This window comes from Rhynchophorus ferrugineus, unplaced genomic scaffold (genome assembly GCF_030347505.1).
Source record: "Rhynchophorus ferrugineus isolate W39M unplaced genomic scaffold, kcgeb_rfMv2 rfM9, whole genome shotgun sequence".
NCBI classification, from domain to species: Eukaryota; Metazoa; Arthropoda; class Insecta; order Coleoptera; family Curculionidae; genus Rhynchophorus; species Rhynchophorus ferrugineus.
This window is the reverse complement of record NW_027472588.1, coordinates 5,764,914-5,779,885: the sequence shown is the minus strand read 5'-3', so window position 1 is coordinate 5,779,885 and position 14,972 is coordinate 5,764,914. Positions and strand designations below refer to the sequence as shown.

At 31.2% G+C, this 14,972-nt stretch overlaps 2 protein-coding genes across 2 annotated transcripts; one reads left to right on the top strand and one right to left on the bottom strand.

Moving 5' to 3' along the window:
• Window positions 1-7,530: 7,530 nt before the first annotated feature.
• Baldspot (elongation of very long chain fatty acids protein baldspot) lies at window positions 7,531-10,278 on the bottom strand. The gene is made up of 2 exons (XM_076413193.1): window positions 10,192-10,278; window positions 7,531-10,132 (listed from the first exon to the last, which is right to left on the bottom strand). Exon 2 carries the CDS (start codon window positions 9,825-9,827, stop codon window positions 8,967-8,969), a length of 861 nt encoding a protein of 286 aa, XP_076269308.1. The 5' UTR covers window positions 9,828-10,132; window positions 10,192-10,278; the 3' UTR covers window positions 7,531-8,966.
• Window positions 10,279-10,623: 345 nt separating this feature from the next.
• Pof (RNA binding domain-containing protein painting of fourth) lies at window positions 10,624-13,944 on the top strand. The gene is made up of 13 exons (XM_076413190.1): window positions 10,624-10,855; window positions 10,909-10,975; window positions 11,077-11,173; window positions 11,271-11,482; window positions 11,643-11,767; window positions 11,927-12,190; window positions 12,264-12,425; window positions 12,476-12,680; window positions 12,742-12,857; window positions 12,911-13,200; window positions 13,256-13,368; window positions 13,422-13,483; window positions 13,544-13,944. Exons 1-13 carry the CDS (start codon window positions 10,787-10,789, stop codon window positions 13,574-13,576), a joined length of 1,815 nt encoding a protein of 604 aa, XP_076269305.1. The 5' UTR covers window positions 10,624-10,786; the 3' UTR covers window positions 13,577-13,944.
• The last annotated feature ends 1,028 nt before the right edge of the window (window positions 13,945-14,972 follow it).

Sequence of the window (14,972 nt, the reverse complement as noted above, 5' to 3'; positions counted from 1 at the left end):
CAACAAGTCCTTCCGGTGTGTTGAATTCATCAAAAATTTTTTTAAAATTTTTGTATGGCCATACATCAACTACTTTGGTAGATCTGATTTACCAAAGAAACCAACTTTGATTGGTCCTGAGTACTTACTGTGCTTTGAACCTACTTCTTGTGTTCAAGAATTTCGTGCAGTTCAATATTCTTCCTGAAATGAAGACGAATTAGCAGAGTGACTGTTTCACGCATGGCAGAAAATATCCAAGAGAATAAGTCATAAGTGAAAAGAGCATGAGTCCAACTTATAGTTGGAAAATAGTCAAACACCAGAAGAAATATAGCTCAGTATGGAAAAAATGCTTTAACATTATAACAAAATGTAGTCAATTTAAAGAGAAATGCGAAAATCTCATGACAAATCTTCAGTTATCTTCTTTTCACCCTATAAGTTAGTAATTCTGTATACATTGTGGGAACTTTATTATATCAGATGATAAACTTTTCAAAGTGTGGCTATGCCAAATCATACTTCTTGTAAGAAGTTTCCTTATCAACAGCACCACCACCATCTAGTTTGCCAAATGATTCACTCTGATATATAAAAAAAGCAATATTTAGAGTCTTGTAATACTTAGAAAATACATAAAAGTTTTTAATTAAAACTAGTTTAAAGTGATGTGAATTGTAACGAAATCGCCAATTCATAAGACCATTTTACAATTTTGGCCCATGTTAGAAGCAGAGCCTAAGGTGTAAAATTTCGATAGTCCATATCTCGCAAACTATAAGAGATAATGCAATTTGGCAATCGGCAATGTAATTAACATTTCGAATATTACTTGGAATGTGAATTGTAACGAAATCGCCAATTCATAAGACCATTTTACAATTTTGGCCCACGTTAGAAGCAGAGCCAAAGGTGTAAAATTTCGATAGTCCATATCAAGCAAACTATAAGAGATAATGCAATTTGGCAATCGGCAATGTAATTAGCATACCGAATATTACTTGGAATGTGAATTGCAACGAAATCGCTAATTCATAAGACCATTTTACAATTTTGGCCCAAGTTAGAAGCAGAGCCTAATGGCATCATACCTCATAGAAATAATATGCATTCGATTTTTAGGCATATTGCTATTAGCAATATTTGTAATAGTATTACAATATGTCTCGGTATTTTTATAATGATTTATAGCAGTAATCACCAGGGTACATTAACTTGTGTTTCAAAACTTCCTTCTTCACATATGATAGAGATTCGGCCAAGTAACCAGGCATTTTGCTGTGCTGACATATATAATTTTCATGCATTTAATAAATATATGTGTTTCGGTTTTGGAGTTTTCGCTTTCTTCAGTCTTTACTTCTAAAATTGCCGTATTACCAACAAAGGTGGTAGTTAAACACAACATACTTTGCTATGGCGTCCCAGTGTTAATCTGTCTGAAATCAGAGTATGTCCCTTCATGTTTAATATGGAATGATCATTTAATCAAATGATTTTAAGAGCAGGTATAAAAACTTTGGGTTAGGTGGCTTCATTTTATAAACTAGGGCTTTTGCTATACTCTGCCAAATGATTTTTTAAAATTTATTTATTACATTATTTCTAGTCGTTACCGATTAATTACTTGTAAATTGTCTTTCTAATAACTTATATCTAGGAAGGACCATCGGCCTTCTCTTAGTTTGTGACGTAATAATGTATTAACACTACTCTTTTTCTTTTAAATGCATTTTACTATACTACACTACATAAGATCAAATGGTTTGATTCTTTTAAGTTTGTATGCTATTCTGGTATTATCCAAAGGTTGTATTACTTCGATTTTGACATAAAAATTATGTCTCCTTGCAATTCTCTTGATTTGTATAGTGACATCTGAAGGTCTCGGTGTAAGTAACCAGTCCCGTAGTATCTAGCTAAACCTACAATACTTCTCAGGACTTATAGGTAATTTAAAATTTTAAAGCATGGAAAGTGAAGCTGCATATAAATGATTGATTATTAGAACAAACAAGAGGAGGACATAACAAAAATTAGAAAGACATAAATTATTATTTTATAAGCTAGATTAAAAGCAACCTAACTAGACCTCAAGTTGACATGTCAGTTGTCATACCGCATCAAAACAATTCCATTAAATATAATTCCTGCAATTTTATTACCGAACAATTTGCTATTAAAATAGTATGACTCAGGGATAACGTTATTTGTTTTATGAAGGTCGTAATTTTATCAAAATTACTTTCTATTAATCCAGATAACGGAGCCGCCTCGCCTTTCCACGAGTCAGGATGAATATTTATACTTTGTAATCTTACTCGTAAGATAGGCCGCCGGGATATGTTGCTTATTATATATTGGTTCTGGGAAACAGTTCGTGGTGTTTTTTCAAAGAATAACTTAATTGATTTGCGTGTAGCATGATTGGGTTCGTTTACTATTCATATTTTGAAAGCTTACCCCTTTAAAAATATGCCGTTAATTTAGATTTTTCGAAATCTAAATTATTTTCGGAGATATTAGCTGTTTTAATTTTTTTATTACTCTTAGTGGTTCCACAATCTGCCCAATAGGCAATAAGTATTTCTTATATTTATATTATATAAAAGTACTTATTTAAGTGATCTCATATATAAAATAGTATCTTAATTAATTAGTCTTATTCTAAAGTCTATATTTGTCCAATAATCAGATCAGATGGTGTTAAAGGTTTTAGTCTAACCGCTTCGCTATCACGTCGCACTCTTTCGAAGTCCTTCATACAAACACGTTGAATTACACTCGTTAGAGGTTCTAGAGGAATATCGCGTTGTATCACTTTATTTGAAATATAGTACGGAGCATCAACAATGGCACGCATTATTTATCTTGGAGCCCTTGAATGATGGATATATTAGATTTGCTAACGGTACCCCATAGTTGGATTCCATATGACCAAATGGGCTTGAGTATAGACTCATACAGCAACATCTTGTTATCTAATGTTAACTTTGCTCCAGGTGGGTTTGTAGGTTCATTGATTCTGTGACTGAAATGCTAAGATTGCTGTGTCGTCTGCATATGTTGCCATTTTTATAGTGGGCAGATCGCTGTATATAGAAGATATAGTATTGGACCCAGTACACTACCTTGCGAAACTCTTGAATATATTGGATGTAATTCGGTATATTTACCTTGTTTTACAGTAAAATGTCTACCAATGAGATACGATTTTAGTAACTGTAGGTCCAGATGAGGGAGAAGTTTCTTTAATTTGACTTGCAAGCCAGTATGCCATACTTTCTCAAAAGCCTGAGATATGTCTAAGAAAGCAGCCGAAAAATATTCTTTGGCCTACTTTGTTTACAAGTCTATGTACTTGTTCTACAGTTCCATGCTTATTGCAAAACCCAAAATGATATTCTGGAATCATCTTTCTTTTTTCTGTTATATAATTTAGCTTCTTAATGTATAGTTTCTCAAAAATTTTCGAGATTATCGGTAATAAACTGTAGCGACCTTTAATTTTCAGTGAGTTCCTTATTTATGTTTTGAAGTCGGTTCAATTTTTTTGTTAAAAATATTTTATTAGCAATCAATAAAATACCATTGGTGGTTGGCAAATGTCGAATATATGTATCTCGATAGTATAAACTATATATAGACACTGATAAGAATTAAGTCCTGGCTCCTATAGACTAATATACGTTATATCTAAGGCAACAATTAACTTCATTAGCCATTTCTTATTTCTATTTTCATATTAGGATAATGAAGTAAAAAAACTAAATTATCACAACAACAGGATACATGTTTTGGCCTTGACGTAATTATGGCATACATATACGCAAATACCGAAAAAAATCGAAAAACATTACAAAATTTTTTTGTCATTTTTTACAGTTTTCTACTAATCAATAATATCATTCAAACGTTTAATTTATTGCTTTGGTATCATTAGGATCGTTTCTGGTTAACTCTGTTGTTTCTCTGTCATGATGATTAACGATCCGTATGGTTTGATATCCCGCAAATGTCTGGTTTACGTCATTCTGCAAAGAATGAAGAAGGCGTCGTTAAAAGTTATCATATCATTTGTACGTGTACTTATTGTTAAAAATTCTGATTTTTCTTCTTAGATGAGTTTTTTTTATATACTCTAACATGTTAGATTTTCATTGGTAGATATATCTTTAGCTGAGTTGTGCACCCATTGATGCCCTCCTCATCTTCTGTCTGCGAATGTTGATGCTAGTTCTGGTATATTATTTCTCTTGAGGCGAGAATATCTATTGACTGCCCACTCTTTAGAAGTTCACCCGCTGACTAGTTAATGTGTTGATCAAGTTTGGCTTGATAATTCTTGCTGTATGACTCAATTTCTTCATTCAATGTTCGCAGATTCAAATCCAAATACATCTATTTATTGTTTATATATGGTGGAATATTGAACATAGTTCTCGTCGTTTTACTTTGAAACCTTTATAGTATTTCGATGATACTGTGGCTTCAGTATAGCTTTATAGAGGGTCATTTTATTAACGTCTGATAACTGCGACTTGCGTCCGATGAGTCAGTACATGCTTCGGGGCCTGGAGTCAAATTATTTTCTTTTGGACCATACATCTTTTTGCCAAGTGAGTTCTGCATACGTCGCTGTAGTGGTATAAGTATTAATTGTTATATCTGCTGTGAATATTAGATAGAGAACTGGACCTGGTATGCTGCCTTGTGGTACACCTGACCGAATTTCGTATATTTGAGATGCGTCGGAATTAAACCTTAGTTCGCAGCATATTTTTTGTTTCTGTATAAATATTAAAATAAATAGTAGTGTTGATAGGTTTCCAAGAAAATGTCTACAGAAAACAAACTATACTATATCTTTATATATATAATTCTTATGATCGCATGTTTGTCAACGAAGAATGTGTTAGATTCCAGTGTATTACCATATTGCTAAAAAGATGGGAAAAATTGTAGAAAATTATGAAAAGTATTTTATATTAATATTTATTGTGCCATTTTTTTTTAATAAATGCCTTTAAAAAAATGATTAGGATACCTTCTAATAGGCAACCGTAGCGAACTCTTCATCGTATGCTAACACTGTTTCTTCTAATAATTGTTTATAAATGAGAAACTTGAAATCTGGTTCTTGGGAATTAGTTGTGGATTCGTAACTATAAGTTAAGATTTCTTTACTAGTTGGTACTAGTCACATAACTGTCACAATGTCTATAAAAAGTTGAATATATAATCTATTCAAAGTTATTTTGTACACACGTCATCTAAATTTGTAACGTCAAAAGGTCGTAATGTTGCCGCATCAACTCTGAGTTTTAGTTCAGTTTGGCTTTGACATACAACAAAATTCTAATCTAAATAAGATAATTGAACAAAAATGTTATCAAATATAGTTTATTTTAACATTTTAGTACATCTAAAAACTACAGTTAATTATACAGCCACAATAGTTTATAGGTTAGAGATATAACCTATCATTACTATTGCTTTCAAGATTTTTGCATACGTCTGACAACCGGACGACTTTGACAGACTCATTCGTTTACGCTTTTCGAACCAATCAGACAGCATTGTGTCTCTTATTAAGTAGAATAAAATAAGAAGGAAAATATTGTCTGATTCTGAAACGAACTTACAAATGGCGGCAGCCAATACATTAAACATCTTGATGACGTACGTACAAAAAAACTTCGAATAGACTATATATGGCAGTGCTTATCCAAGAAAATAGCACACGTTGTGCTATCCAAACATTGGGTATTTTGTTTAGATAGGATTTTTTCCGACAATAAAACAATTAATATAAAATGAAGACATCATCTAATAAATAATTTTGTTATGATATGTTCTCATAATCGAAAAATGTTTATTATAGCGCCACCTACCGGACTTGTTTGTAAATATAAACTATTCTCTAATTCACATAAAAACACCCAAAAAAGTTCATCAAAATCGATCCGGCCGTTTAGGAGTTGAACTGCACACACATCGACAGATTAGTTATATATATAAAGATTTGCTTCCAACAATTATTATAAGAACGAATATTAATAAATGAAAGTATTGGGTATGTTGACCCAGAAGATCTCAGAAAAACAATGTCTGCCGGTTATATAATTGAGGAAATACTATAAATATTGCGTAAGGCCTACCTTCAAAATTATTACTTTTATATACATGTTGTCCGAGAAGGAACTGATTTCTCTGAATAATTAAAACCGGTATAATAAATATTATAAATAATATGGCGTAGTTTTTCACGCTGAAAAACATGGATGGAACTGACATTGTTCCTATAAATATCCCGACTAAATCTACAGATAATTAAATGTAGGCATAAAATTATTACCTCACCAGAAATAAAATAGAAAGTTCAACCGTATTACATCACGATTATCCATCTAGCTCGCCGATGTAACTAATCTTAACTCTGAAATGTACATTTGTGATTATCTTAATTGCTAGTAAACACATATAACACCGTTTAAGGGCAATTCAGAAAAACAGGTTTCTTCTTTCCGTATTTTATACGTAACTTATGACAGTTGGTCGTTTTTCTTTTATTTATTTAGTTGTGATGCGACTGTCATCGATGACAAATAACTGACAACAATATAGTTTAGTTGTCAATATCATTATAACAATATTTTATAATAATATCCAGTGTAGAAGCTTTATATTGTTTTGCCTTTTATATGTTTTGTAAAAATACTTAATATTATAGTAAAACACAATTATTTTTAATGGTAATACTTCCAAGAGATTTAAATATATAAGTAAAATTACTAATGTTCAATGTGTCAGGTAATTTTAACTGTTTAAATAAAGTTTATTGAAAACAAAACGTTATTCAGTATGTTGTTTAGTTTATGTATCTCGTCTATGCCTATATATATCCAAACTTTTCCTTAAACATATCCCTTAAAAATATTAATTTAAGAATTATATGAATATTACTCATTGCTGAAAAACACCGAATTTTAACATTTTATCATACGAAGGTATGTTCTAAAATGGTATTTTTAGGTTTATTTCATGTTAGTTTTATATGATTCAACGAAAACAAAGAAATACTGATGTAACATATATTGGCTTTTTCGACCGTCTTAGTTTAAATACATGCAAATATGCTTTGGATTCGGTTCCAGACAATCTCTGTTAAATTCTTAGATAAGAAAAAAATTTTAAATCAATTATTGCCAAGCCAGATATATTAATATAAGTTAAAATTTATTAAAACAGGATATAACTCAGACTTGAAATTATCGGATGTAATTTGTAAAATGTAAAGTTTAATATATTTAAATAAGTCTTTTGTCACCCAACAAGTATGACATATAAAGATATTTGGTCATTTTATCAAGTTATATTTGAAAACAAAATAACCGCCATACTGTCATTTAATTTTTAGTAATTGTTACATATAAAAAATGACATTTTCGGCGTTTAGAACAATTTGTTATAATTCAGACAAGGTTGATCAATTTAGTCATTTTAGGTCAAATATCCCATAGAATTAAATCAAATAAAACGATATGGTTAATAAACAAATTTAGGCAATTTATTCAAATCATTTAAGTACATACATATAATTTACAGTGGTGAAAATACAGGTATGTACAATAACAAAAAAATTAAGCAAACATGTGCACAATAACAAAACTTTTTCATACAAACACCCTTTTATGGAAAGTTCGGCAACAAAATTTTCAAATATATAAAGATTATCTGTAAACTTTGTTACATATTTTATAGGCTAATACTAAAAAATCAACTTTAATACGCCTGGTTCCTATTGAAGCCTTTACGTAACTAATAAATTAAGGAATTCAATCGCTTACAGCAAAGTCTATTTGTTTAAAAACTAATGACTAGCCCATAATTAAAATTCACAAACCATACTACATCCAACTATTAAAACAATTGTTATAAACTGAGATGAATGAAAACAAAGTTCTATGTGGTGGAGAAACATACTAACCACACTATTTTTTCCATTATACCGTTCTGCTGGAATATCTAAAATTCAATCGAATTCAAACAAAACTTTAAGACAGTTTTATGCATCTTTTGTGTACACTTTTCAGAAAAACTTGGGGGTATTACAAAACACAGTTACATATTTTCGGATGTGCGTTTGGATTTATTTTTGGCACTCGGTACTTTAAATAAAGCATTCGCAATGTCTATAATGCAATATGATTTCGAAACGGGACCAAAAGTTGCGTTTTGTGATACTCCCAAACTATAAATACAACATTTAAACAAATAAATATGTATATTAAATTAATATATCACTTTCTTCTTTTGCACCTAGTACTTTGCGGCAATAGTAGTTTTACATATTTGGTTAAAATAGCACAATTCATTCAACGTTAACCAGCAAAACATTAACAGAATATATATCGGGGAAAAATGACAATTTTATCCAAATACGTAATACGACCATGGATTGCTAGATAGTAACATTTCAGTAAACATGAAAATTATTATATAATTTCGCATCGTTATCTATCAATAAACATTTAAATTGATATAAAACTGATAAATATCACTAGTACACAGGGTAAATATCATATATATACAAGATCTACCACACTGTACTCATCTGAGTTAACTCTAAAGCACTTAAACTTTTTAAGTTAAATTTGCTTCATCTCACTTTAAAAGTAAATTTAAAATTATTAAAAGTATCTAAATCAACACGTATTTCGAACAAAGAAATATTTAGCACCTGCTTTTATAAATAAAAAAGAATAGATTGTATGAGATTTCTCCTTTGACAAAACATTTTCATGGTTTTCAGAACCATCCAAAGAAACAGTAATATACATATTTAGTTAATAAAAATTACTATTTTTTTCTTCATCTGAAAATAAAGGATCTTAAAAAAATATCTTTTATTTTAACTTACATTGTAGAGCTAAATGCATTTCATTGCTACTAGGAATGTTCAGCAAAAACATTTAGTGAATTTAATGAACCTTCGACTTCATTATCGGATATTCCGCTGCTGAAGATGTGCCGTTTTTCTTTTTGCTACTTTTCAGGACATACGTTTTGTAGAAGAACCTTGCAAATAGGACAAAGTAACTAAAATACATGGCAATCGACAGCTTAACGTTAAACGGCGTTACATGGCACTCTACATTATTCAGTAGTAACTGATGAGCCCACAAATTCACCGCACACCCTATAACCATCTGTAGTAGTTGTAGGGACGTTATTAACATGGCTACTTGTCGTGGAGGCGCATAACCTGCAGCTCTTAAGGCAAAGTAGGAGTACATCACTGAATGTACACAATAATTCATTACAATGAACCATCTAGCACTAGAGGTGTATTCGGAGTAACTGAACCAGGAGTATAGCAGTACGGTGATGTGATGATACCAATGAAGGAAAATCAAGGGTTGCTTACGGAGGACAATGAAGACAGTGTCTCCCAACTCTGGCAATTTACTCAGCACAAACATCCAGGTCCAAAATCCAGATACCTTATCCTGTTCTATAAATGAAGGCACACATACTGAATGGTACAATCCATGGTTGGTTAAGGTATGAATAAACTCAGGCACTGTTCTACAAGCGCCGATAATGCTGAACGTCCCTAGCAAAGTGTTCCATAAACACAGAGTGCCTCTCAGTTCGAATTTAGGCCGCTTCTGCATCAGGTATTGTCCTCCGAAAATAAAAATCATGTAAGCTCCCACATAATAGAAACCCAAAGTCCAGTTGTCCTGCATCCATGTTCGAGTCTTTTGATGAATAAAATCCGACTCGAAATTAAAGATGTAGGTGTAATTGGGTAATGTAACCTGATTGTATTCCTTCATTTTGCTTTTGAGGCACTCACTCTCACTTAAATTCTTCAATGATCGCTACGACAATATGTGGGGCTATGTTTACTAACCCGACACAACCACACCGGCACACTTTCAACTCTATTAGAAACTATACATTTCCTCGACCGATATTCCTAATATAAGTAGCGTTTGCCGGCCACAACGAATGAATTTCGCTTGCGTTGCCGAAACACCCGCCCAATCTGTGTCACACAGCGGTGCGCATGTTGGATAATATCTAACAACTTTTTACATCTTTTTTTTTTTTTTGAAAATGGCCATGTTAGTTTAGTTCCCTTGAAATTACATTTAACTTTTAAAAAAGTACAACAAAAATTTCAGAATATCAAGATACCTTTGATTTGGCTCTTTATAATTTCACATGTTGATTCAATGTAAAATGTATACCTAAATTTTGCTTTGAACAACACTGAAATACCCTATTCATATATAATTATATAGACTAAATTTCACATTAGTACCTCAATGATGAATAAACCTATTTCGGATTTATGTTTTTGTACTGTCATTATTCCTATATGGTAATTGAACGAAAACTAATTATTTATATTTTAAAACAAATTAGTCACATCGTGTTTTGTCTTTAGCCCCTTAATCGTTTTGAAATATATATGAATGATATAGGGAATTATTATTTTCTTTACAGTTTAATTTGTTTGCTATATATTTTATCTACAGTAGTTTATAATATGAAAATATATATAAATATAAAGACCCTGTGTAGAAATATTGATGAACATTTTTCAAAACGTCAAATGTCAATTGATGTTTGACAGAAATCATTTCATCAATGTTGATCATTGTTGTTATTGGGTTTTCTGTTATGGTTTGTTGGTAAATGTTTGAATTGAAGAATTGAATAAAAGTTTCAACTTACCAACTATAGGATATGATTAGCAGACTTACTTAGTAACTTATAGGTTTGCGAAATGAATAGTTCGAGTGGTAATTCTGGGCAAGCAAATTTCGATTTTAGTCAGCCTCCACCAGGTTATACTGTAAGTACATTTTTAGGGTTTAATGAATGTTATCTGTTAAACATATTTTATAGCCGTATCGGTTTAACACACCTAAAAAGTACACAGCAAATAGTAAGACTGAGAACTATGTATCACCTGGTATGTATTACGATTTTTCAACAGAAATACAATTTTCATAGCATTCAATATAACAATTTTTTATGTTTATAGTTCTCTCTAAAATGTTGCTTTGATTTTAGGTTATAACACTCCTAGAGCAAGTCCTAACGCAGCAATGGGATTATATATGTATTATGACTCTACAGATGTAAATTTAACAAAAAATGCTAAATCAAGGTTTGTTTTAAATATGTCATAAATATTATTTCGTATGACCAGGGAATCTAATGAAAATTTAATGTGTTTTAATCTTGATTAATATATAATCTTGTAGGCCAATAACAACCCCAACCCCACCAGTGAACTATAACAATTTACAAAGTGCAAATGATTTATATGCACAAATAAGGCAGCCTCCTCCACCACCTCCAGCTGTACCCTATCCGTCAAATTCAGAAGTGCAGCATGCTCCACAGGAAGTATATTTATATTCAGGAGTTTACAATTCATACAATATTCCTCCACCAAATGTAGGAAACTCAATAGGTGAGTGTACTTTAAGAGTTGGGATGCATATGTACCATGGTTTATACTAGGCATATAAGATAATTTACAAATATAAAGTACGTAAAGTTTTAATTTTGAAAAATAAATGAGGTTATGGTATGTTGGTTAAAAGCCCTGTAAATGTTTCATATTGGTACAGGAGCTAGGCAGTCCCAACAACAAGAAGAGTATCAGCAACAATATCGAAGGGACTACAATAATGGATACTACAACAGGGGTGGCTATAATAATCCTAGTAATAGGAAACGAAAATTGCCACAAGAGGTGAGTATCACATGTGGCTATTAGAGTAATTTAAACAATGAATAGCAGCCTGGTAAATATTCATAGTAAACAATCTTTTTTCCTGTTGATGTAATTTGAATTTGTGTGTGGATATTTTTATTAAAATAGTTTCATTTAAACCCATATGTTATTTTTCAGCTTGATCCAAAAAAGAGCATAAAGAAGAAAAAAAAGCCACTATCTCAAAATATCCCAATGAGAAAGGATTGGTCTGTTGATGATGCTAAGAGGGCCTTGGATGTGGAGAAAGAATACCATAAAAGGCACAAAAGCCAGTCACTGATAATAAAGTTTCCAGATTTAGAGCTTAACAGGGATATAGTTTCAAAGTTTCACTCACAAATAGACAGTGTACATTTTCAGTTACCATCAAATCCGCGTTTCTGTTTTGTGACACTGAAGGTTTGTGATGGTCCTTTATCGTTTGTTTCTGTTAATGATCTTCGGTATCTTGATGATAATATTTTTTTTGTAGGATAACGCCAATATGGATGAAGTTATAAAGGAATTGAACAAAATCAAGTTTGGATATGGTTATCTAACTGTAGAGCCTAAGAGAGACAGGGAAGATGATGTCAACATTGGTCCTGAAGATATTGATCCTTTAACACTTTATGTTGGGAATCTTGCACAAGAGGTATGTAGGTATTCTGATCGTTATTGATGATGTTAGTGGTGATCTTTCAGGTCACTGTTGATGATGTTGTTAAAGTGTATCCAAAAAACAAAAGAATAGATATAGGTTTTGCGAAGAAGATGAAATATACAAGATATGCATTTGTGTGTTTTCATACAGTTAATGACGCTATCGAGGCTTTCCAAAACACTTATGCAACTGAAATGTACTCTAAAAGCCTCATTGTCAGATTTAGAAGGTTACATGGTACTGTAGGTATGTGCTTTTTGAATTTCTCATATTTTACGTTATCTCAATGGGATTGATGATTTCATAGGATTACCAGGCGAAACAAAGCAAGCCTCTCAGAGGAAAACTGGTGATAATACCTCGGCCAGTGATAAAGGCATGTACACTGATCACGATTTTTGGAAAGAACAAGTGGATGCTATGGTTTGTATTCTTATCAAAGTATTGAAATTTGTAATTCTATGATATTTCTGTAGGGTATAGCAAGATTTAAACAGGAGGTTGATGACAGCGAACTATTCGATGATTTCCACGATATTGACTTGCCCAATTTGTATGAAACCTCAAGAAAAGCCTCCAACAATGACAAATACGATTCCGATTCTTGCAATTCAGATAGCTCCCATGAAAATAACAGAACCCAGAATCCTGTTGAAGACAACGAACTTTTAGGGATTAGAGTGAAGGAAGAGCCACCAGATGAAAGTGTCGATGTCGAAGATGATACTTTTGCTCAACTTATGAACACAAACAAAGAACCACACACGTAAGTACTCGTTAATTTAAGTGTTACAATTTCCGCAGAATCGAGTGTGTTTCAGGCCTCTTGTTGAAGTTAGAATTAAAGACGAGATTGACAGGCCCAGCGACAGTGAATCAGCAAGAAGCGTAAACACAACGATTGTTAAACAAGAAGTTGATTGGGACGAAAGAGGTAATTATAAATCATATTTATACTGATAAAAATAAATTATGAATCGATTTTAGATAGAACATCTGATGTATTAATGGAAATTAGTAAACATTCAGATGGCGAAAGCGATATAGATGTAAGTACATACCTGCAGGAATTATTGTAATTAGTAAACCTTCTTTTTTCTTTTTTCCAGGACTCGTTTTTCAACAACTTACAAAACAAATAGCACTCAGAACTGACATAATGTTATTTTAAATCCTACTTTTGTGATTAAATTTTTATATATTTTCCTTTGACAGCCCTTCAACTTGATCATTTCATGGCATACTATGTTTTTTCTAATAATTTTGATAAAAAATTTAAGGTCATAGCATACTATAATTTTCTAGTTAGGTTGTTGCTGCCCTCGCAGCAGTTTTAATCAGCATCACTTGTCATCACATCAACAGGTCGTTCATTATCTGAAAAAAATAGAATATGTATAACACCCCGGTTATAAGTTTGATCAATTTTACCCTGTAATCATATTTATTGTTTTTGCTTTTGTATAATTTTAATTATGGACATAAAAATATATCGTTATTATTTAATTAATGGATGTGTTTGTATTAATAGCCAGCAAAAAAATAACCCCATAAACTTTATTAGTTTATTTTAAATGTAAGTCTGATGCAGTTACTAATTGTTTTCTAGTTATACTTTTAGTCCATTTTAATATTACTGTCCTGTTATTACAAAATGTTTTAATATTTTCTATTCATGACTTACAAAATACACTGGGTCCTATTTCTCAATCTAGTATGCATCAATACAGTTTAATGTTTTTTTAATGTCAAATGCCGTAAGCCTACTAAGATTAACACAATCTTTTTTGTTTTTTTCTCAAACAAGTAGATAAATGTTTTGTAAAATTGATTGTTAGGAAGATAATAGTACAAATTAATATAAGTGCTATAAAGTTTATGTTTCAATTGGTGTTTTTAATTTATAGGAATATTTAGGGCATGTTAGATGTTTCGATTTAATATTGATCTTGATTGTATAGAAAATAATTAAATATAAAGATTATATACAATAAGCTTTTAATGGCGAGATATTCAGAGATAAACCAATTGAAATGTAGTTTTATTTTGTTTTGTTTAAGAACAATGTTAATATCAATAATAAAAGTTTTAAATAACAACTAGTTTTTTTACTTGAATGAAATTATGGTAAAGCAAAGCTATATGTACAAGATCTATTAAAATAATAATAAACCTAATATTAAACTTTATTGTTATGAACAAAAATTATGCTGATTAGTACAAGTGTTACATAGTTTATATCTGAATTTGTGTATTAATTTTAATTTATATGATATCTTGTTTAAGCCCATAAATTCTATCTAGCATGCCCATAATTCAGGGCATGCTAGATGTTCTGATTTAATGAGACTTGCTGCTTATACGGGATATGTAATTCTCAATAGTGAAATATTTGATGGTAAACCAATTTAACATTAGTTATACTTCAAACTGAGCTAAATACCACTTTTTGTTTTGTATTTTGCCATTTATTATTTTGAGTTTACATAACAGACAGAAGTTTGAAAGGGCTATATTGGAAGAATTGCCGAATCAAAC